General features: G+C 41.9%; 1 protein-coding gene and 1 long non-coding RNA gene across 2 annotated transcripts in view; one reads left to right on the top strand and one right to left on the bottom strand.

Annotated features, from left to right (window-relative positions):
• Positions 1-18,160, bottom strand: part of FBN1 (fibrillin 1) — a 230,747-nt gene extending 212,587 nt beyond the window's left edge. The window contains exon 1 of the mRNA XM_047736217.1: positions 17,997-18,160. Within this exon, the coding sequence (XP_047592173.1) occupies positions 17,997-18,160 (164 nt within the window). The remainder of the gene's footprint in view (positions 1-17,996) is intronic.
• A 180-nt stretch (positions 18,161-18,340) lies between these two features.
• LOC125104035 (uncharacterized) lies at positions 18,341-22,479 on the top strand. The gene is made up of 3 exons (XR_007128573.1): positions 18,341-18,460; positions 20,073-20,249; positions 22,380-22,479. It is a non-coding gene; the product is annotated as an uncharacterized LOC125104035 (long non-coding RNA).
• Positions 22,480-23,065: the final 586 nt, after the last annotated feature.

Below are 23,065 nucleotides of genomic sequence, written 5' to 3' on the forward strand. Positions count from 1 at the left end.
GCTGTGAGAACCGAACACCTTAAACTCAGGCCACGCCACAGTCCTGAGAGGGCAGCTGGGATCGGAGCTTGCCCAGACCCAGGCCCAGGGCCATCCCCCACCCCTGTCAGGGCCAACAGGGCAGATCCAGTAGGTCAATAAATCAGGGATTTAAAAAACTGTGTATACATCTGAAACTAGTGTAACACTGTGTGTCAACTGTACTCAAATAACAACAACAGCTGGGGAGTAACTGGATATTCTAATCCTTAATACACCTGATTTCTTTAAAGACCAGAAGGTTCCACCGCGCCAGCAACTATAATATGAGATCAGGATTCTGGACTGTTCACAGACCAAGAGTTCGGTGAACCATTTCCAGGAAGACTGGCTTCCAGATGAAGCAAAGAAGCAGGTCAGTTTTGAAGTCTATTTGGTGGCCTCAACCTCATACTCCAGTTACTCAAGCAGTTCAGATCCCCCTGGAATCCAATAATTACCCTCTCTTTTGCAATGTGAGCTCTCTAAAGATAGAAAATTCACGGGCGCCTGAGTGGCTCAGTGGGTTAAAGCCTCTGCCTTTGGCTCAGATCATGATCCCAGGGTCCTGGGATTGAGACCCTCATCGGACTCTGCTCGGCAGGGAGCCTGCTTCCCCCTCTCTCTCTGCCTGCCTCTCTGCCTACTTGTGGTCTCTGTCTGCCAAATAAATAAATAAAATCTTAAAAAAAAAAAAAGATAGAAAATTCAGATTTATCTTTACAACCCAGCCCCTAGCACCCCTTCATGGTAAATGAAGGCTTAGGTTTTATATACACCTCTGACAAAGACAAAAGTGAGAGCGAATTCTGTCAGAGTAGTGAGCATTTAATTTGTTGAAAAGGTAAATATTCAGAAGAAATTAAATAACAAAATAATGAAAAGGATAATTACTACTAAGAAATCAATATCATTTCATCTGCTTTTTTTATTTTGAAAAACTCAAAATGAAAAGTCAAATACGTAAGAGACCCATAAAGAGAATTCCTGGGGTCTAGGAGTGAAATACTTCCGTGTTTCAGATGAATCACTTAGCAACATTTTACAGCTATTAAGGTTTCAGAAACCTTGTGCCTCACACTTTATTTCATAGGAGTCAAGAGGTAATGAGTCTTTTAAAACATTTATCTACCAAACTTTTTCATTAGAACAGAAGCAACACTATTGCTAAGGAACAAGGAAATAGAAAATAAATCATTGATAGAATTTAGGTTTCTAAAAAGTCAGAAGAAGTCAGCTAAAAACATACAGTCACTGATACTATATCATTGAAATTAATAATTCACAATATTAGGGACAAAGAACTTGACAACTTTTTTTTAACTTGGCAATTGAGGCAAAGTTGTAAGCATTTATCTCTAAGCATTTAGATCTCTGGAAATTTTTTTAACAAGAATAGGTTAATTTAAATTTGAGGAAATTTTATGAAATTGGGAATTTATCTAGTCCATATGAAGATACACTATAGACTAAAAATAATAATTAGCAATTTTCAGAGAGCTTTATAATTTACAAAGTGATCATGTGACTCTTCTTCCAAGTCCTATCAAGAAAATACATTGCTATGCCCATTTTCAGATGAGGAAAGTGAAATTCAGAGAAGCAAAGTAATTGCTCAAAGGTCACACAATGGAAATATGTTATAAATCACTAATTAAAAACAAAAAAGAATTTATTAATAAAACATTCCAAGGTCAGTACTAGAGATTTTTAGATTAGAAAGATGTTTCCATAAATACACCAGCAAGAATGTGTTCATTTATATAAACTAGTTTATGCTTAATTTTTTGTATTTTGGTTTTCTTTTCTTGGGTCTACAGAAACAAACATTTTAAGACAGATCTTCCAAAGCATATTGGAAAAAGAAAGCAATGGTAAAAGGAACACATTTCAGAAACACTCATACCTATAGACTTTTGTGCAGTGGGTATTCTATCCCATTCCCTCTAGTGAAAATATGAGTCAGCTGTTAATATGTTCAGTGTTTTGGGGGTGAGGGGGTGAAAAGCAAGGTAGAGATTCAAAATGTGGACAATTCAAAACCTACTCAAAGCTGCCACTGGAATACATTTTACATATGTAATTGAATATGGATGTGATTTGTCTTTTTAAAAGTCAGTTCAAGGAAAACCTTCAGACCATGTAGGCATTCTGTTCTGGCTCAGGAAGACAATGAGTGGCACAAAGACCAGGGTGACCCAGATGATGTTCTAAAAAACCCTCCAGTTTCAGGTCTCTATGACAATTCATAGAGCTGTCAACATGTTGTCCATTACATGGAGAAGGTAGCACATTTCAACTGCCAACACATCTCTTCCTTGAAATCCAACCCAAAAGATTTCCCTTTCAGCCTGAGTGATGCCAGCACTGTCCTCTCCAAACTTTTTAAGTTCTGGGGAAGGTGTGACAGTATTCGTGTAGCAAGCTATAATTAAGCAGTGGGATCTCAATCCCAGGACAAAACTTCAACCTCTAAGAAAGGAAATGATGAGTCCTTATCTTTTAGAGGTACGTATTGAGATGTTCACAACAAATTTAATAGTTTTTCATGGTTTACTTCAAAATAATCTGTGGTGGGGGAAAGAAGTGGATAAAATAAGACTGACCATTAACTGGTAAGGGTTAAACCTGGAGCTTCACAGCATTATTCTACCTAGTTTTGTCTATATTTGAAATTCCCCATATTAAAAAGTTAAAACAAGGACTTTGCAGCAGCAGGCGGTCTAGTTCATTCTGATAACCCCCCTCTCCTATAATGCCACCATGACAACACACATAGACTTATTTTTCATTGAGGTGAAGAGCGACTTTTATCTGTTATACAACTCAACATTCTTGAGTGGGATGGGGATCCCCATTTGGAAATAATAACAGTCCAATCCCAAGATGTTTATCATCTAAAACAAGGAGCAAGAACTAACTGAAACGTTTCTCTGCAGCTACTAAAGAAAGTTAACGTTCATTAGACAAGGAATCCAAGAACAAAAGACTTAACCACACTTGTGCGAATAACTTAGCATGTTAGCCCAAGGGGGTGGGATTCCTTGGGCATTACAACTGCTTTTTGACATGCATGATTCATTTTCATCAGCATACCTTGTCTTTACTTATGACTAACATAAACCCATCAGTTAACAAAAGATGAGACTGAGGGAAAAGGGAATAATTTGTATCCAATCCATCAAAGGGCTGAACATTGGCTTTTCTGTTCACAAATGGAAGAATTCTTATACTCATGGGAAATATGAAACAGAAGGAGAAAATCATTTAGCAAAGAATCCTGGTATGTTTTCTGACTCCTCAAAATGTGAGGACGTGTGTTAAATGACCTATATTTAAGGAGGGGACCCAAATGCAAATGAGCAAAGAGTCAGTCCAAGGTCAAATTAGACTTTTGCCTAGGGACGCCAGGGTGGCTCAGCTGGTTAAGCGTCTGCCTTCAGCCCAGGTCATGATCTCAGGGTCCTGGGATCTGGGAGGGGAGTCTGTTTCTCCCTCTCCCTCTGCCCCTCCCCTCTTCTTGTGTTCTCTCTCAAATAATCTTTTTTTAAAAACCTCAAAAATAAGAAAAATAACCGTATTTTAGAGTCTGTCGTCTAGAATTGTCAGATATTAAAAAATGTCTACACAGAGTCAGAACTGCTGACCAAAAAAAAAAAAAAAAAAAGAAAGAAAAAATGGCTCATATATTCTTGTCAGATTCCTAAAAGGTTTTCAAAAGTTTAAAAAGAAAAAATTTATTTCGTTATTTGGGGTTTCTTTCTTTTCTGAGAAGTTAACAGAGCAGAGAAACTACCTGGTTGTTTGTTTTTATATTTTTTTTTGTAAACTTTGATTGTATTGGTGATGGTGTGACTTACCCCAGAGAGATGAGAGATATTAGGTAATTGGAACATTTGTAATGACAAACAGAAAAATAACTACTATCCATTTAAACCATTCCTTATTTAAGGCAGTCTTATTTTTACAGCTTGTGAATGAACATGAAGCAACCACAACTTCCTAGGTTTATTGCCAATCAGTTAACAAGAGGTTGTTAGGTAGGGTGCAGGGTATGGGAACTCTACCTAAGCCCTGCCTAAGTTAAGATAATGTATGTTTTTGTTCCACTTTCCCAGATGTTCAATAGCTGAATATCTCTTAAAAGTCAACTTTCATTAGAATCGAAATAGGAATCATTCAATAAAAATGACAAATAAGATTTTCAGTTTCTCAAGAGAAATTGGGCACAGAAGAAAAACAACGACAAATAAGAATCCTTTGTACTGAATGAGCATTACGTTGCTGCAGGGCATGAAGCCAAAGGAAGGGAATGCTCAGTTGGAGAGCAAAGGCCATGGCTCTTCTCAGAGGTGGCCAATCTCAGTCAGCCTAGCCTCAAATCACGTAAGATGGCCTGCCCACAAAGTGCCCAGAGGGAACAGTAATAACAGAGTGAGTTGAAGGAGTTCTGGGTCTATGGAAAGGGAGTTTTCCACAGTTTGGGTGCAGATACTGTATTCAACCATCTAACACCCCTCTACTTCTTAAAACCCATTCCACATGACTTAGGCCTGGCCACACAAGTGCCCCATTTCTTTGGCCACAGTGATGGACACAGTGACAGGAGTGGCACCAAAAGAAGGGATCAGCAGGAAGGAGAAAAGTCCTGTTCCCAGAGCTACCAGTAAAAAAATACAAACTTCTCTGGAGGAGTTGATGGCGGTGTATGGATAAGGAATTGCACTCAGTATGTTTATTTCCCAGTAAAGGTAACACAATTTAAAGGAAGGGGAAATTTAAAAATTAAAGCCTTATCAGCACACTGTCTTTAGGTATAACCAGATCTCCACAAAGGGAGTTTATATTAAAATGATCATTTTTAAATGTTTGCAGTTCAAGTTTGTTCCCTCTGTTTCTGAAAATAATCAATGAGGAAGTTGAGACCTCGGTCTCCAGATACTAATGGTTATTTAACTTTTGGCTTTGGCCACAAATATCCAGCCTCTTTGTATGACCCCACCACCTCTTTACCTTTATCCCTAACAGAATTCGAATCATCCTCATCACCATAGCTAAATCATCAGGCACTATACTAGGAAACTTGAAATGCATTATCGCCTTGAATCTTAGAAACACCCAAAAAGGTGAGTATTATAATCTCATTTTACAAGTGGAGAAACTGACAGTCAAACAGGTCAAACCACTTGTGTGAAGTTCCTTCCTAGTAGGTGGGGGAGCCAGGATTTGCCTCCAGGCATGTCTGTGTCCACACTTCCAAGTCTCCCTAAAAACATGGCCAATGGTTATTAGTGTTCATTGAAAATGACTCCTTGGTCCTTTAAAATATAGTCTCACAAGCAATACCACTGTACCCAGCTACCCACAGCCAGGCTCAAATAGGAAACCATGTGAGGTCATTATAATGTATACCCCAGCCACTCGCTCTGGGTTTTTACGGCTGAACTGCCAGATCACTCCTAGCCAACTCTTCAGGAAATGTTCAGACACTTTCTCAGATTCCAGCTAAAACATCAGCTATGTGGCCCTGGGGAGTACAAAGCTCACAGGGTGGTAATGGGATATAAAATTTGCAAACTTGAGGTCATTGGCCTAACCTCTGGGGTGTGAAGCAGCAGCAGCCTGTGAAAGATTAAAAACTATTTGTCAGCTTGAACGCTGCTTATCAAGTCCCTCCTTCTAAAGCACTGTGTCCACACCACCTTGGACATTAACCCCATCCATAAAAGGAGAGAAAGATACTCCACATGTGGTTCTGCCTAGAACCATTGGAAAGAATATAATCATATCAACAGACTTGAGGTGGGATGTTCATTCTGGGTGTTAAACATCGGGTCCAATTAAAACACAGTGCTCAATAAATAGTTGTCATTTGGATTAGGCAGATGTTCTGCAAAATTATTGAGGTAGATGATACAGAAGAAAAGACAAAAATTTAAGATTTTTTTCTTCATTGGCATAATGCTTACATGGAATCTAAATGTGTAAATTAGTAGTCTGGATAACTGAGTCAGGAAATTACAAGAGTCCGAGCTTCCACCACGTGGAATTGCCATGGCCCATCCCTGGACATATGACACTCTAATTGCCAATTACAAGCTTACAAGTGTGAATGCAGCAACAATGATGGTGGTGGTGGGTGTTACTCTTCAGACTCCCAGAGAAGATTCCCCCTTCTCATTCTCCCACCCCCTCCCTGCTACTCTAACTGGCAACTCCCTCCCTTGGAAAGCCCCATCCTATTCAACCACACCTAATATAGAAGCTTCCACCGACATCAAGGTAGCACTGAAGAGCTAGTGCCCAGCTTCCCATCGGGGTTGACCACTGAGAGAATGCTGGCACCACATAAGGCCAAATAAACAAGGACAAGACGAATGTCCACACCCACATGGTACAGGAGGTTTGCTTATTTGAAGCATAAGTGAGGACTTAGAGATACCAGTCACCCTTTCTAAGAAACAAAGACAAAGAAGAGGTGTAATCTTGTGCCCGACAAAACAATCCTACTTCAACTGTCTTTTGTCACTGTGTGTGGCTCACCTTCTACCTTCTAGTGGAAAAAAATATGTACCTTGAGCACTTTTTAATGAACTTTCTCTGGACCTTGGTTTTAGCATCTGTAAGTTTCTGAAGTCTATCTCACTATAATGCTAATTTATTATTTTTTTAAGATATTTATTTATTTGACAGAGAGAGAGATCACAAGTAGAGAGAGAGAGAGAGAGAGAGGAGGAAGCAGGCTCCCTGCCTAGCAGAGCCCGATGTGGGACTCGATCCCAGGACCCTGAGATCATGACCTGAGCTGAAGGCAGAGGCTTAACCCACTGAGCCACCCAGGCAGCCCCTATAATGCTAATTTATAATACTTTTGTAAAGACAGACCAACTGACTATAAAGGAAGATCTGAGTCATGATTACACATGCCAAAAAAATTTTCAAGTAAGAGGAGATTTTAGAAGTCATTCATCAAAGGCACCAACCTATTAGGGTCTGATTACACAATGTTATAAATTAGTACCAATGGGTAGGAGAAATGGTGGACCATTGGAAGAGGGGGATGCACCAAACTTTACACGGCACCAGGTTCATCACACATGATGGATTCACCTCCTTTTTCCAATGTGTAGGAATCTTTTCTGATATCCAAGTGTCTTTCTTTCATGCCCTGACTCCTCCAAAAGCTTTCAGTCCCCTTAAGAGGCTAGTCAAGGCCACAGGTCACCTGAGGGGATAGACATTTGTATCTGTCAGAAACCTGCACCTGTTCTGTCTAGCCTACATCCCTGGCTGATAAGACTCTCCACCCTGGAACTTTCTCCTAATTCTCTCCTCCTACTTCCTTTTTCTCCTATCCTCTCCTAACAAAATCCTTACCTCCAATCTTCGTTTCCAACATCCTGAGACTTCCAAGTAAAAATCTAATATTTTACTTAGAATTAATTTTTCTCAATGTCTTAACTCTTATTTGGTATTCCTGTTACCCCTATTTTATTTATAGCTCAACTTCTGAAGTTGCTTACAAAAAGAAGAAAAGGAAAATGAGATGGTGATGATGATGATGAAAAAGATGAAGGAGGAGGAGAAAATGGTGATGAGAAAGAAGAAAAAGAGGAAGAGGAAGGAGGAAAAGGAGAAGAAACAGAAAAACAAAACAAAACAAAACCCTGGCCCTGAAATACATTCCTGTGATTAATGGAGATATTCCTATGCTTCAGTTCAAAACCACGAACTTAACAGTAGACATAATGTGCCCATAGGGTCCCCATAAATCCTGTCTCCCAACACCAACATCATAAAATGGTTGTTCTATATTTGGACTTAGATGTGTTTGGATACTTATATATGAATGTAAGTATGACTGATAGTCTAGGAATTCACAACCCTTCAAAACACTGAACCAAATCACTTGTCTAATGGAGCAGCTCTCCTAACTCGGAACCTGCTTGCTGTCTGGAATGCATCTCCAGCCAGGAATGGCGGACATAGGGAATTTTCCTCCCTCCCTTCCCCTCTGAAGGGCTGAATAAATAGACTTAGTGATAATTTCAACAACAACAACAAAAAAGGCCACTTGAGAAAGTGGTAAAGTCATAAGAACTTAAAAGTAGGATTTGTTATAATAGAGGATTAGCTCCACAATCCAACTTTGACTGTATTCCTAATCCAATTTTATCCTATTAACAATGTGGCTACTCCATTTACGGCAGAAATAACAGAGTTCAATTCACTACAATACCGTCTATTGGCAATTGCATATCTATTTTTTTAAAAGATTTTATTTATTTATTTGACAGAGATCACAAGTAGGCAGAGAGGCAGGCAGAGAGAGAGGAGGAAGCAGGCTCCCTGCTGAGCAGAGAGCCCGACGCGGGGCTCGATCCCAGGACCCTGAGATCATGACCTGAGCTGAAGGCAGAGGCTTAACCCACTGAGCCACCTAGGCACCACTGCATATCTATTTTTAATGATCAGTTATAATCCCTGATTCCCCCAAAATGTTTTGGAGGCAAATTACACCAACAGATATATAAATATGGGGTTATTAATACAAGTTGAAAGCAAAATCCCATCAGAAGGAAGGCAAAACACACCAAATATTTAAATAATATATTAATAATATATTGTTTATTAATTTTATATTAATATATTAAATAATATTAAATAATAATAATACATTAAAATGATTATGCATGAAACTGGTCTCTATCTTAGAAACTAAAGGAAAAATGGGGGGGAATGTTAAGTGCTTTATAATTCTTATATTTGAAAAAACAGAATTTGCCAGTTTGTTAGGGACTATAATCTTATTCATGCAGTTTGTGAGTTCTTTAAATGCAAAACTGTGCAAAAGTTAAGAACAATGTCCTTAACATAAATCTAACAGATTGTGAAGACACATTGGTCATGTCGCATTTTTCATTCTGAAATTATGGTAGCAAAATATAATGCAGTATCTTGGATGCAGAAGTCAGTCAATCCCACTAGATCGAGGTAGGATTAAAACATCTGATCATCCTTCTCAAAAAACTATTATTCCCTTACTGTGGTAGCTAGTCTCCAAAGATGTCCCCCCCAAAATGCCTCCCCTCCCTGCAGACACACACTGTTCCACACATCAAGAAGCAGGCTAGATCAGTCCATGCCCTTGAATCTGGACGGCCTGTGACTTGCATGGAATTCCAGGTCATACCACTCCATGCTCTGTCAAAGAAAGTCTGGTAGCTTCCACATTTGTGCTCTTGGAATCCTGAGGTATACAGTAAAAAGTGTGGTTACCCTGCTGGAGAGCCCCTATGGGGAGGCCGCGTGGAAAGGGAGACAATCTGAGACCATATGGAGAATTGAGGAACCCAGCCAACACTGATAACACATGAGCCCATCTGAGCCCTTCCAGCTAGCCGTCAGCCATTCATGTCAGTTCTGTAGGCAACACTGGGGTTAAAGTATGTGACCAGGGATCAAGAGGTTATTGTTCAAAATCCTGCTCCGATGGACACTTGCTCTGAGCAAGGCCTGGTCGCTGTACCTGGGGCTCAGTTTCTCCATTCTTAAAAACACCCTCAGTGGCTCTATTTCCAGGGAGAGGCCCAGGCAGGAGACTGCATAGGAGAGCTTTAAAACCTGGAAAGTGCCCAGCACAGCCTGACAAGTGGCTCTTTGCTCCCTCTATTCCCCTCCTGTGTCCATCCATTTAAATTAACCACACCAAAGTAAACAGGGCTGTGGGCATCAGTCCGTGGAACCAGAAATACACGTGAAGAAGTCATCTTGCCCACTCCAGCCCCATCCGACATTGTGGGAAGCAGAGACAAGATTCCCCACTGTGTCCTGTCCAAATTCCTGGCCTGCAGAATCATAAGAAATAATAAAATTGTTGTTGTTTTAAGCCACTAAGTTTGGGGTAATTCGTTACGTAGCAATAAGAAAATCAAAACACTCACAAATGAAAATAGCTTTTTTCCTGGTAGTAGAGGGACTAGGAATGGTTCATTTCTCTTTAGTTTCTCATTCACGGTGCTGTAATGGTTTTAGGTAGAATAAGGTTTAAGGTACATAGAGGTGGGGGCATCCTAGGTATGCCTCCCCTTTACCTTTCCTCTTGACCAACCAAGTGGTCAAGCACTGCTCATGTTATTTCTGGAACACCACTTGATCTTCGTCTTCACCCCCTCCACCATTCAGGCCACCATCCACTCTCACCATGACTCCTCTATTAGCCTCCCAACCTCCCTGCCTTTGGTCTCCTTACTCTCTAAACCACACACATTTCACCAGAGCTGCAAAGGCCTGATATGTTCCTATCCTAGAATCCTTTTCTAGCTCCTCATCCTCATCTTCCACAACATTCAGATATTGATTGATGTTTTGTGTCCTTCAGTCCCTCTTCCACCCCTGACAGTGTCACGATCTATGGACAGGCACACAGAGTTGCATACTGCACAACTCCAGGGGGCACTATATTCCTAGGCTACATTATAAACTGTTCCCCATGAAGTTGTGCAGGGCAAACCTTGCCCAACTGTACTCACTGTCCCTTAACGCCTTCACACTTTTCACTATATACTTTTTTACACTCAGATTTTTCCTTATTTCTCTCCTCTATTTTCTGCAAGCTATAATTTATATCATTTACCTCACCCAAGCAAAATTGGTCAGTCAAAAATTGTCTATTGGGTGCCTGGGTGGCTCAGTGGGTTAAGCCTCTTGCCTTCGGCTCAGGTCATGATCTCAGGGTCCTGGATCGAGTCCCGCATCGGGCTCTCTGCTCTGCAGGGAGCCTGCTTCCTCCTCTCTCTCTCTGCCTGCCTCTCTGCCTACTAGTGATCCCTCTCTGTCAAATGAATAAATAAATTCTTTTAAAAAAAATTGTCTATTGAACACTTACTGTGTGTCCAGTTTCTCAGTCTCTCTAGTGATAAATAAAACATGAACTCTGTCTTCAGAAAGTTCTCAGACCTAGTCGATGGTCACTTACTTATCACAGAGACCAGAGGTAGGCAAACTTTTTCTTTAAAGGGCCAAGTAGCAAATAATTTAACTTCTTCAGCCATACTTTGTCTCCACTACTCAACCCTGCCACAGCAGTATGAAAGCAGAAATAGATAATACATAAACCAATGGGCATAGCTTTGTTTCAGTAAAATCTCATTTATAAGAACAGGCAGCTTGGTCCACAGTTGGCCAACCCTGATAGACTCTCATTGTGAAGGCTTTTCTGAAGAATCCTCTTCCCACAGGGAGGCTTCCCTTGCCATGTGACTGCATTTGCCTTCACTAGATCTTAAGTCTTTCCCACAGCAGTGATGGGAGAAGATTCTGGGGAAATGAAGATACCAGTATGGTATGGGAGAAAGAAAAAAACTTCCCAGGTATAAGATTTATTATAATTGGGAAGCAGCAAGATAGATTGGTTAAGAACACAGACTATGAGACCAGATCTCCCAATGCTTACTAGTGTAGGTCCCTGGAGGAATTACTGAAACCCTGCCTCCCTCAGTTTCCTCACGCGTTAAATGCGCAAGTAGGTATAATCTTCCTCATAAAGAAGTTACACATTCAATGAATTAATGTATGAAAAGAGTACTACTGAGTGACATATCAGAGCTTGCTAATCTTTACCATTATTATTGCAATTTAATGTAAAGTTACATTATATTAATGGCTCTGAGCTTATAGATAGGTGGCTAAGGTAAAAAAATGAAACAGGAAGAATTAAATAACTTGTCATGTTGGTAAAAACTTAACACATGTACTGTTTCCCCTAAAAAGAGAAACATCTCTTGCAGCTCTAGTCTGTAAGTTTTCACACAGGACATGAGAACAAGAGATTCTGAATGACATCATGAGGAACGTATCCCGCTCAGAGACATACATGGGCAATGCAGAAGGAGGGTACCTGTGATGGTTACCTGCCAGCCTCAGTGGAAGTTCAGGGTCTAACACTAAAATACATGTGCCATTCGAAAACCCCACCAACTCTGACATCCTATAATTCCTTCTGTGTTTTATTAGCATCTTTGTAGAAATGTTAGGGAAAGTTTCTCGTTTGACAAATATTAGTATATCATTAGCCAAACTTGGGAGGTGTCAACTAACATGAAGGAATATTAGGAACTTTAAGTAGAACTTTACCAAAGTCTTCGTCCTGCATTTCTGACCAGTGGAATGAAAAACCAAAACCATAACTAAAATTAATAGAGAAAGACATTTAATATTATGAATTTGTCCTTAAAACTTAACCTTTGTGCACCTCAGTTCTTACTGCTGTGAACACTAATAAAAAACCCAGCCCATAGAGATGTTATGAGCATCAGATGAGTTATCATATGTAAAACACCGAGAGCAGTACGGCTGCATAAATGTCACCTAGAAGTTGCTATCGCTGCTACAATTATTGCTGTCATTTGTTCTTACTTAATCCTACACCCCATGCCGTCGGCTACCTTTCCATCAAATCCCAGTTCCCATGATGCATCAGATTCTCCCACCAAATGTGAAGCCTCCCCTCCAGGCTACAGGCTGGATGTCTCTGGCATCCCACAGAGCTAAATTCAGGCTGGCATTCAATCAAGGCTTCCTGAATTAATGAACTCTTTGAAATCCCATCTAATGATCAGTCAGTGTTAAAATGTTTTTGATTGGATTCTTTCTTGCCTTTGATGATTTTGTAATCTAATGGGAAAAATCAAGCTTAACAAGGCCTGCCATATAGTTCAGTCCTGATATATTAATTGATTTCCGCTTTCTTAAAAAAATTTCATGGAAAAAAATTCTAAGTTGCTTGAATAGGCCCATTTGGTGGGTTAGTTTCTAGAAGCTAAGAAATTGTTAATATAGCTTCTTTCTATCTTGAGAAAATATTTAAAATCTTATTTTCACATTATAAACAAAGGCTAGACTTCATAAATTCATTATTTGGTTTGTTGAAAGAAAAGGCAAACAAATTCTCTGGAAATATCCTAACATCTTGTTCAGTATTTTGCTTGATAAGCATCACTGGCATAATACTCCAATCTTTTTAATCATCAGCTACACAAGACAACAAGGGACTGTTTCAATGTTCTTTAAAATTCCTAATAAGCTTGGAGGGATGTCTGTGCTTCCATTTCTATCACCTTCAACCACATCTCATCATAGGCTGATGTTTTAAATTCATTTGTGATACCAACAACTTAGGCATTTTGGTAAACAATCTCTGTCTTAAATGCTAAAAAGTAAGTCATATAAATAAATATTTTGTCTGCATCTTCTCATTTAAAAAGTGCAATTGCTTAAAACTTCTATCTAACAATATCTTTGGGGGAGCGGGGTAGAGGGGGAAACCCGGGTAGCTCAGGCAGTAAAGTGTCTGCCTTCGGCTCAGGTCATGATCTTGGGGTCCTGAGGTCCAGCGCTGCCTTAGGCTCCCTGCTCAGCTTGTGTCCCTGCTCAGGACTGTGCTTCTCCCTCTCCCTCTGTCCCCTTTCCCACTCACTCAAACATGCTCGTGGGCTTTTTGTCTTTCTAATAAATAAACAAAAATCTTTTTTAAAAAGACTGTCTTTTTTTTTTAATGATATTGCAATATTTTAGCCTAATCTTTTCACTAAATACAAAAACAAACCATACCACTACAGGAGTCTTTTCCCTATATTTAATTATTAACCTACCTGACTTCGGATGAAGTCTTAAAGTCCTCTTTGTAAAATAAATGGACTTCATAAACTCTACAAAACTTTTTCTGCATTCCCCGTTAGAGTTCTTTATTTTAATAACAGACTTCTGTGTAATTAATCCCTTGGAGTTTGCCATCACATAATCTACCCTGTGTACAAACGGTTCCATGTGTATTTTTCTGGTAACAAGACCTCTGGAAAAAATAAACAAATAAACAAAGACCAAAAAAAAAAAAACAAACATACACAAAGGCACAGATTGTGAGACATATACCCCATCTCTCATACACTTATAAACCAAGCAACAAGGATAGAGAGTCTCAGTCTACTTTATCAGGGATTTGAGGAAAAGGGGTTTCACTCTGAAGAATTTTTTCCCTGTGACAGGAAACTGTAATACTTCCTTATTTGAGGACTAAGACAATAAGGCAATTTCAAATAAATGGTTCCTAACTACTGCTATTCAAGTAGAGCTGTGTATTTTTTTTTTAAGATTTTATTTATTTATTTGACAGAGAGAGATCACAGTAGACAGAGAGGCAGGCAGAGGGCGGCGGGGAAGCAGGCTCCCTGTTGAGCAGAGAACCTGATGCAGGACTCGATCCCAGGACCCTGAGATCATGACCTGAGCCGAAGGCAGCAGCTTAACCCACTGAGCCACCCAGGCGCCCTGAGCTGTGTATTTTTTTTTAATTGAATTGTCTCCTACACTTTTTGCCTAATCACAGAAGTTAAGAATTCAGCTGAGAAAAACTCCTGTGAACTGAAATTTGAACAATAAAATTAGGACTTTATTATTTCTCATAAAGTCATTTCACATATGTTAAACAGTGCCTGGTCAAAGGAAAACTACTATACATTTATTATTTGAAAAAATTTTTGAAACTTGCAAAATTCTCATTTCAAAATAGAGAAAAAAATGCAATTTTTGCAGAGTGAATGGGGACCACACTCATTCCATAAAAGAAGGATTTCCCGTAAAAACAGAAATTGGCAATTTAGTCTAAGAAAATACAGTGAAAGCTGGGAAGAAACTTGAGGATGCTTAAATTTCCACTGTGGAACAACTTCTGCTCCCCAGTGGGAAGGAAAAAAAACCAACAACAACAACAAAAAGCCACCTGCCACAAGATGAGAGAAGACGACAAGCTAGGACTGTACTCCCGGAGAAGGAAAAATGAAGCAGGTCCCTAAGTCTGTGAACCAGGGGTGCTGATGGGAAAGGAATATATGTCCCAAGAAGAATACCAAGGCAAACTCTGCAGTCACCTGTCATATCATATCAGAGAAAGACAAGAAAGCAGTATTTGTGGAAGAGATGAGAACAGTACATGGTGGACACTGGTGATTTTAGAGCACCTTTTAACTAGAGGAAATATTAGTGAGGTGCTGAAAGTTGCTGCCACCAACTGGGCATCAGGCATACTTGGGGTTACAAATCACTTTCACTTCATAAACTGTGCATTTCCATCAAAATGGTAAACAGGTCTTACTGTAGTCAAGGAGGTTAGTTTTGAAGCTGGTAATATTTTAACTAGCAAAAACAGAAATTTTAAGCAATAAATGGAAAAACTTTACACACAACTGCTTTTCTTGATGATTTATACAGCAGCGCATGGTTAAAAGACTTATTCATGTGAGACTATAATAGCAATAAGCAGAAAATGCCTTTTAAATGCTGTTCAAATCCAAAATCAGAATTGGTACTTGGTTTAAAATCTATGGGAAAACCTTTTATGCAGAGATTCTACTTTTATTAATTTGTGCCACGTATAAATTTGCACATCTACACAAATAGGTGTGCAGAATTGGGGAAGAGGGAAAAAAATTAATATAATCAAGAGAGCCATCATTAGGGAACAATTTTAGCCATGTTATGGGATTCTGTACACCAAGAGGATGCACAAGGTACATCCATTTGAATTAACAGGTGGATGCACAAAAGGTATACAGAAGTGAGCAAGGTTTAGAACAGAATGTACAATATATTGTATGTAATTAAATAGGTCACATGCTATACATATACATGTACATGTGTATGTATATATTATGTATATATATTTGTATATGGATACAGATGCCTACAATAGGTCTACAAAAATATACATGAAAATGGCGTCTGAGAGGTAAGAGGGACATTTTTTAATTGTATGTCCTTTTAAATATTATTTTTTACTTCTCCAAATACACACACACACACACACATATATATCTGTCCTTATAGATAACATGAGAATTCAAAAAATAAAAACCTTTATATTAGAAAGATTCATTTTTATATTAGTATATGATATATTATACTGTAAACGTTAATTATATTTTTAATCTTTATATATATGTAAATTCTTATAGATAATGTGAGGGCGAGACATACTCATAATTACTATCCACTAATAACACCTTTTTAGGAAGGCTTTGTGAATCATTTGCAATAGCATAACATCTATGTCAGTGACCAAAAGCTGCAAGGAACACAGAGAGGTATTTCCCTATAATCATAAAAGAGTAAAACCCAAGAGAAAGAAGTGCTGGTGTGAGTAAAACTAGAGACATTCTGTTAAGCGACAAAGTAAAGCTTAGTTTCTGTTTTCACACTGAGTTGGTGCTTCCGGAAGAAACAGCGCTGGTTGGTGACAGCACATAGAGATGAGACAAATGTCTGGAGGGGCCTAACATCTCTCTGCAGATTTTCATCCCCCAAATTAAGCCCCACCTCCTCTCTTTCTACAGGAGCAATGCCATCAAGCTTAGCTATTAAGATAATATATATAGCAGAAATACATACATTTTAAGGAAGAATGCTAGACTAACTCAGGTCCTTTGAAGAACATATGAAAATCAGAGTTTCAGTTCATATGTTGAACTTGCTTGCATGGGCCCTGCACACAGCAATGAATGTCTGCTGCCTGATCAGAATCAGGCTTAACATGATAAGCAAATTTCCTTTCCAACACTGTTGGAGTCCTGGACTTATTTTCCACAAAGGCCAAGATGGAACTAAATTAATCGTAACTATTTCCTGGGGCCAGAAAATCATGCATATTTTACCACAGCCCAAGCGTGTGGCCCTGACCATCACCTTGTCCCTCCGTGGTCTAGACCAAGACTCAAAAACAGGTCCATTCAGTTTACTGCACTTTTTCTTCCTGTGCCTGGGCCATACAAACATAAATTTTACTCCATATATAGTTAAAACAGCCCATAACAAAAAGGAATAAAGGAAATGTTCAGCCACAGAATCAGATAGGACATCATCGACTGGTGATTCAGGATCATATGATCAAGCTACAGAACTTCTCAAAAAGGAGCAACAACGAGAATGAAAAGAACTTAATAAAAACCTCTGTGTATGCATACTGTCTGGGCTCATTTAACAGACTCCTCCAAGGACATAAAATGGATCATTTACAGTTGAGCTTTCTGCTTCTATGGAGGCTTGAATTTAAACAATCTCACAAAAACAAATTTTTCTTTCTTTCTGAACGATTTTAAGGGAAATATATGCCCACCCTTCTTCAATTCAGGGAACGGACAGTCCTTGTACAGTCAACCTGCCTAATTTAAATATTTCCTGCTGAAACATTTCCTGTAATAGCGACTAGGAAGCCAGTGAAATGCTCAATTGCATGTACATAACACATAAACACCGGTTAAAAACATCCCTCTAAGGCCGGCCACAGAAGCATCAGTGCCCCCAATGAAATGAAGAGCCCCCTTACAACCCAAAAGAACACAAGTTCTCAAAAAATTTGCCCTGCTCTGCCTCCAGGGTAGACATGGGAAAGACAGTATCAACCAGAAAATCCAGTCCCTAATTTTAGGAAGCATAACTCAGAGGAGAGCCAACCCTTGAATGTGTCCTCCCTGACTCTGTCGTTAGAATTCCTTTCTTTCCTTGCTCCCTTACCAAGAGAGCATCTGCAAAGGTGCCCACAAGGCAAGCACTTTCCCCTACACACAACCGGAATTGGTACGAAGGGAAAGGAACTGGCTTCTCTGTGTCTTTCAGTCGCAGCTCCTCCCCTTCTTCCTCAAAGAACACTTCTCGCCTCCAAAAATCGGCCTCGACAATGGCCCAAGAGTCCTTTTAACGATGGCATCCCCTCTAACGCAGAAATCTTTAAAGAGCGGAAGCAAAGTGGTTTAGCCTCGAATGGGGCAAGGGCTGGACACCCCCTGCACTTCTAAGGTGCCCCCTGGAGATCTTGTCAAGGATCCTTCTGGTGTGGAGAATCAACCCTGTCAGTTCCCTCGGGATCTTGATACTAGGGAAAAGAGGGAAGTGAGACCCACACCAAAGGAGCTGGCCTGTTCTGTTACCCTTTAAGCGCGTCGTGTCCTCCGCCTCCTCTTCTCTTGGCCCGGCTAGCTCTGGTTTCCTTCACGTTCCCAGCCTCCAAATTGGCGTCCGCCCCATGGCTCGTGTAGGACGCTAAGAGCACGGTAAATCCCAGGACGACCTCTAGCAGCCCTCCTCGCTGCATGATGCCGAGCGGCCGCCGGCTCCCGCCGCCTCTTGCTGCGCCCCGGGCTCGATCCGCAGCCGCCGCTGCGCCCTGGAGCGCGCCGCGCCGCCGGAGTCCCGCTCTCCCGCCGCCCGTCCCCCGGGCCGGGCTCCTCCCGCCTTCTCCAGGCGCTGCTCCCACTTCAGGCGGCCCCTGCCAGCTGCAACAGACAAATCGCCGAGGCAGGGGAGACGTTCAGGGCATCAGGATGCTGAAGCTTGGGGTCCCCATTCCCAAGCCCAGCCCGAGCGCCGCCTGAGCGTGGCGCAGTTACTTTGGGTAAGTGAAGACCGTTTGGTCCACGGCTGGCCGGAAAGCCCAGGCCCCCGCCGGCCGCGGTTCCAGCCAACCTCTCGGCCTCCCAGACACTGCCTGAAAAGCGCTCCGCAGAGTACCCATATCCCGAGCAGTTCTAAACCCCGGGGCCAGTTCTCTGAGTTTGTTTGTTTAGGTTTTGTTGTTTTGTTTTGTTTTTTTTTAATGGCACAAAATGTGCGCGATGCGCGCTTGAACGCCCCAGCTTCCCTGACGGTCCTTTCCGCCAAGCCGCGGGGCTGGAAGCCCGCTGCGCCGTCCCCGGCCGGCTCCGGGCGCTGCCACCGCCCCCCGAGCATCTGACGCGGAGCCCGGCACCGGGAGCCCCGGGCCAGGAAGCTGTCAGGCAGGGGAGGGCCAGCGCCAGCTGTGGACGTTCCGGGACAGCCCCTCACCCAGTCCCTGTCCCTGCCCTGCGCGCGGCGCAAACGCAAAAGCCTCCGTGGCTGCAACTACAGCCCCGGTGGCCGCCCGACCCCTGTGGGGACCCTGGCTGCACCCACTGGAGAAGCGGCGCCTCCGGCTCCCGAGGCGGCGGCGGCGGCTGTTCCTCCGTCCCGGCTGCGGCAGCCGCTGCCCTACTCCTCCCGCAGCTGCCCCAGCTGTGGCCGCCTCTCCGCCCGTGGCACCCACAGTCTCTGCCCCGGCTCCCGCGGCCCCCTCCTTTCCCCACCTCTTCAAGTATCGTCTGCGCAGCGGTTTCTCGCGAGAGAAATACTTTTTTAAAAAAAAGAAAGAAAAAGAAAATGACACCCCCTCCTACATCCCCCTCATCGCCACCCCACCCCTCGGCCCCATCCATCCTCCCTTTCCACTCCCCTTTGCCAGCCACCGCCTCGGCGCAGGGGCCTCCCTCGCTCACAGGATTAGCGCAGTTGGGAGGAGGCAGAGGTGATCAGGTTCTGTCCGGCCTGGGATTTTTCGTTTTGGGGTGAGGAGCTGGGGGAATGGGGAAAAGTGGAGTAGCGGTTTAGCTCTCTCCGCCGCTGGGAGGTCTAGACCCGAGATTAGCCTCTCCGGTGATCTGGGAAGCCCGGCGGGCGCGGAAAGCTGTGCCACCTGCACCAAGAATGCGCGTTGGAGACGGTGGCCACGGAGGCCCCAGCGACCCTCGCGCGAGGGGAGTCACGTCCTGGCTGCCCCTGCCTCCCTGGCTCCGCCTCACTGCGACTCTCCCGCCCGGCACCAAGCGGAGACCAGAGTCCTGGAGGCTGCGGCAGGGCGCATTGCGCACGGCGGCACCCGTAGCTGCAGAGGCTGGTGTGTAGTGGTGTAAGGGGTCTCCACCACTGCCACTTGCCCCCTAAGCGTCGGGTGCCCACTCTGAGGCCCTGCTCTTCTGAGGCTCAGGTCAAGCTACCCAGGCTGATCCAAGATGCTGCAAATGCCTGAGTGGGATCCTTCTGATTCAGAGGCCTGTGAATGTTAGAAGCTGAGATTTGGGATGGGGGTGAAGGGATGGTCCTCCTGGCCAGCCTACAGCTAACTAAGATTGGGCTTCTCTTAGACAATCCTAGTTCACCTCCCCGACACACACATACACACACACTCTCCCTCTCTCTCTCTGCTTCTCCAGGACAAGCAAGGCACAATGACTTTGGTGAATGAAGTATTTATGGCACCCTTATATGGATAAGGCCCAGTGTTGCCTATATTCTATAAGGAGAACAGGAAGTCACACCCTGGGCCCTGGCCGCTGGAACTGGAGACCCCAGAAAATCCCCATGTAGCAGCCACAGCTGTCAAGCCAGAAGTAAGAGCTCAGCACAAACAGGAATTGGGTTGAAGGGGGCTTTCCTTATTTGCAATTGTTTGTGCCTAGATAATAGGGTATGGGGACCTGGGCAAGTTATTTAACCTCTTTCCCATTGCCAGATGGAAATAATAATGTTGACCACACCAGTTATCATGGGGATGATGAGCCTGCTGAACAATGACAAGTGAACTTGAAGAATGAAAACAGTGAAACTGTCAAAAATATGTGCCCATTTAAAGTTATAGTTCTAGAAGTATGTGGTAGCTTAAGATCTCACCTGTAAAACGTCTCTTAGTGGATCTTTGAGTTGGTGGCTTGGTCACACACATTTGGTTGATATTCATCCAAGATGTAAATTTACTTAGCACCACCTATGTACCAGTTTGCTCATGACTGAACCTGGCTCCTTGGTGAGAGAGGCAGATGTATTTTCCTTCACACAGCAGATAATCTATAGGGAAACTTGACTTGAAAAAACCCACTTGTTAAGTGCCAAGAGGAAGGAATACTGGATGCTTGCTTGGAAGATCTGTAACAAGGGGTACTTGACCTAGGTTGTGACTGATCAGGGAAGGCTTTCCTGAGGAAGTGATATTTAACTTACGTTCAAACACATAACTAGACTTGACTTATGGTAGCGGCTCTCAATTCTGGTTATACAGTAGAATGACCTGGGACCATTTAAAAAAAAAATTTTTTTTTTTGACAGCACAAATAAGCCCCCAGAGTTCTGACTTCAATAGCCTCAAGTGGAACCTCGATGTGGGCATTTTTTTAAAAGCTCCCAGGTATGGAAAGGAAGGGAGTTGTTTCAGACAGGGAAAGTGGTCTAAGCAGAGGAGTCATTGCTCAGGAGCAGCAGGGCTGTTGGGGATCCAGGAAGGTCCCACAATATTCTGGACTGTTCTACACCCTCTGCAGAATCTGGAAACAGCCCACTTTCTCTACACTCCAACAGCATGTGAGACACTGCAGTCTCTCTTAGAATCTTCTACTCAGTGACATGTTGCACAGCAGCAACTGCACACAGGCTTTTCTAAGGTTTTTGCCCACAAAACAAAAAACAAATCTTGGTATGCTGCAAGCCTCCTTCCAACATTTCTGAACATTTCTATTAGGTACTCCTAACTCAACTCCAAACTGCCATCCTGGGCTTTATCTCTAAGGGAGAGATATAGATTAAAGCTTGCTTCTGGCCTTTGCCCTTTTTTTCCTCCTTTTTTCTCCTTGGCCCCCTCCTTCAGTAGAGCAAAGACTTTCTATTTCCTCTTCATATTGCTTGGGAGCTCTAGAACCCACAAAACACCTTTTTGGGCAATAAGTCTCATGGCTTAACCAAAAGAGGATAAGAGAAAAAAACCTGATCACTGGAAGCGAAATTCATTTTTTAAATATGTAAGAAATATTCCCCATTATCTAGGCAATGTACATATAACAGAGCAGCATACAACCAATAACAAAATTTGGTAACAGATACAGAAAACCATGTCTTTGCAGTAAGGTTTTCTTGATGCCAGGTAATCCAGGAGCCCCCTCTTTTGAAACTTACCACTGTTTATAACACTTTTTGAAAAATAAGTCCAGGCTAGAACTCCCTTGTTCCTCTTCATTTCAAAGGATTCTACCCATTGTAAGATAATCTACTCAAATTCCTCTTTGTTCATGAGGAATTTTTGCTCATGATGTCTCTCCTGTTCGAACTTCACTGCACCTAACTGAATCATTCATTTAATAATGTATTAATTGTAATATGTAATTATAGTATGCTTACTGTATGTCAAGCACCATGTCAGGCACTGACAATTAGAATATTTATATATTGTTTGGTGAACTATAATTTTTTTCTGTAATTATTGTACTTATTCTGCCTAGCTGGATTATGGACCCTTAAGGACAAGGCTGTATTCCTTATTCAAGGAAATGTGTACCATGTACTGAAAACTGTTACAAAAGAGAACTACTTTGTCAGCTGCTGTTTGATCATTTAGTCTTCTATTTTTGCTTCCAGGCCACTCTCATTACTCTATATCTCCTGAATAAATATCTGTGTCAGCAGTCTTTGTGTACAAGAAAACCAACTCTGGATAATTTAAACAAACAAAAAAAAATTGCTTTGTGTATTATCAGGTTATGAGATGGCTCACTGAACTTGACTCTGGAATAAAATGGGAACTAATGCAGTTCTGGGTAGAGGCAGCAGAAATAAATAGAGAAACTCTTCAAGGTAAGACTGTTTTGGTGACTCAATTCCAACTATTTTAGTCCTTTTGCCACCTCTCTTAGGGTTCAAATTCAAAGACTAGGGTCCACTTGGCCTAGCTGGTTTAAGAAATCTGCCCACAATCCTAGTCAGGGGATGATGGAGCATCCGGTGCACAGTCCTAACAAGATGCCTGTTATGGAAAACGGGTTACTCCATAAAGGATGACCAAAACACTATGACCCAAAACTGGGGGCACTGATGCTTGACACACACGTACACACACACACACACACACACGCACACACACGTCTGGTTGTTCCCTGTACCACCTCAAGAACTTTCAAAGATGTTTAGCGTTTACTGAGAACGAGCATTTCCAAGAGCCTAAGAAGAATATTCTAAAATCAGATTCTAGGTCTTTTATTGAAAACTAAAGCATTACTTTGTGAAATGAGTTAACTAGACTCTCATGTAACCCCAATTCTCTCCGTTAATGGTGGCAAATAGATCTTTCCTAATACAACCAGTCATAGCATCAAAAACTAGCTTTGGACTCAGAGTGCAATACTGCTCACATTGTAGAATTTTGAAGTTACAAAAACAGAAAGCA

Source organism: Lutra lutra, chromosome 7 (assembly GCF_902655055.1).
Source record: "Lutra lutra chromosome 7, mLutLut1.2, whole genome shotgun sequence".
Taxonomy (NCBI): domain Eukaryota; kingdom Metazoa; phylum Chordata; class Mammalia; order Carnivora; family Mustelidae; genus Lutra; species Lutra lutra.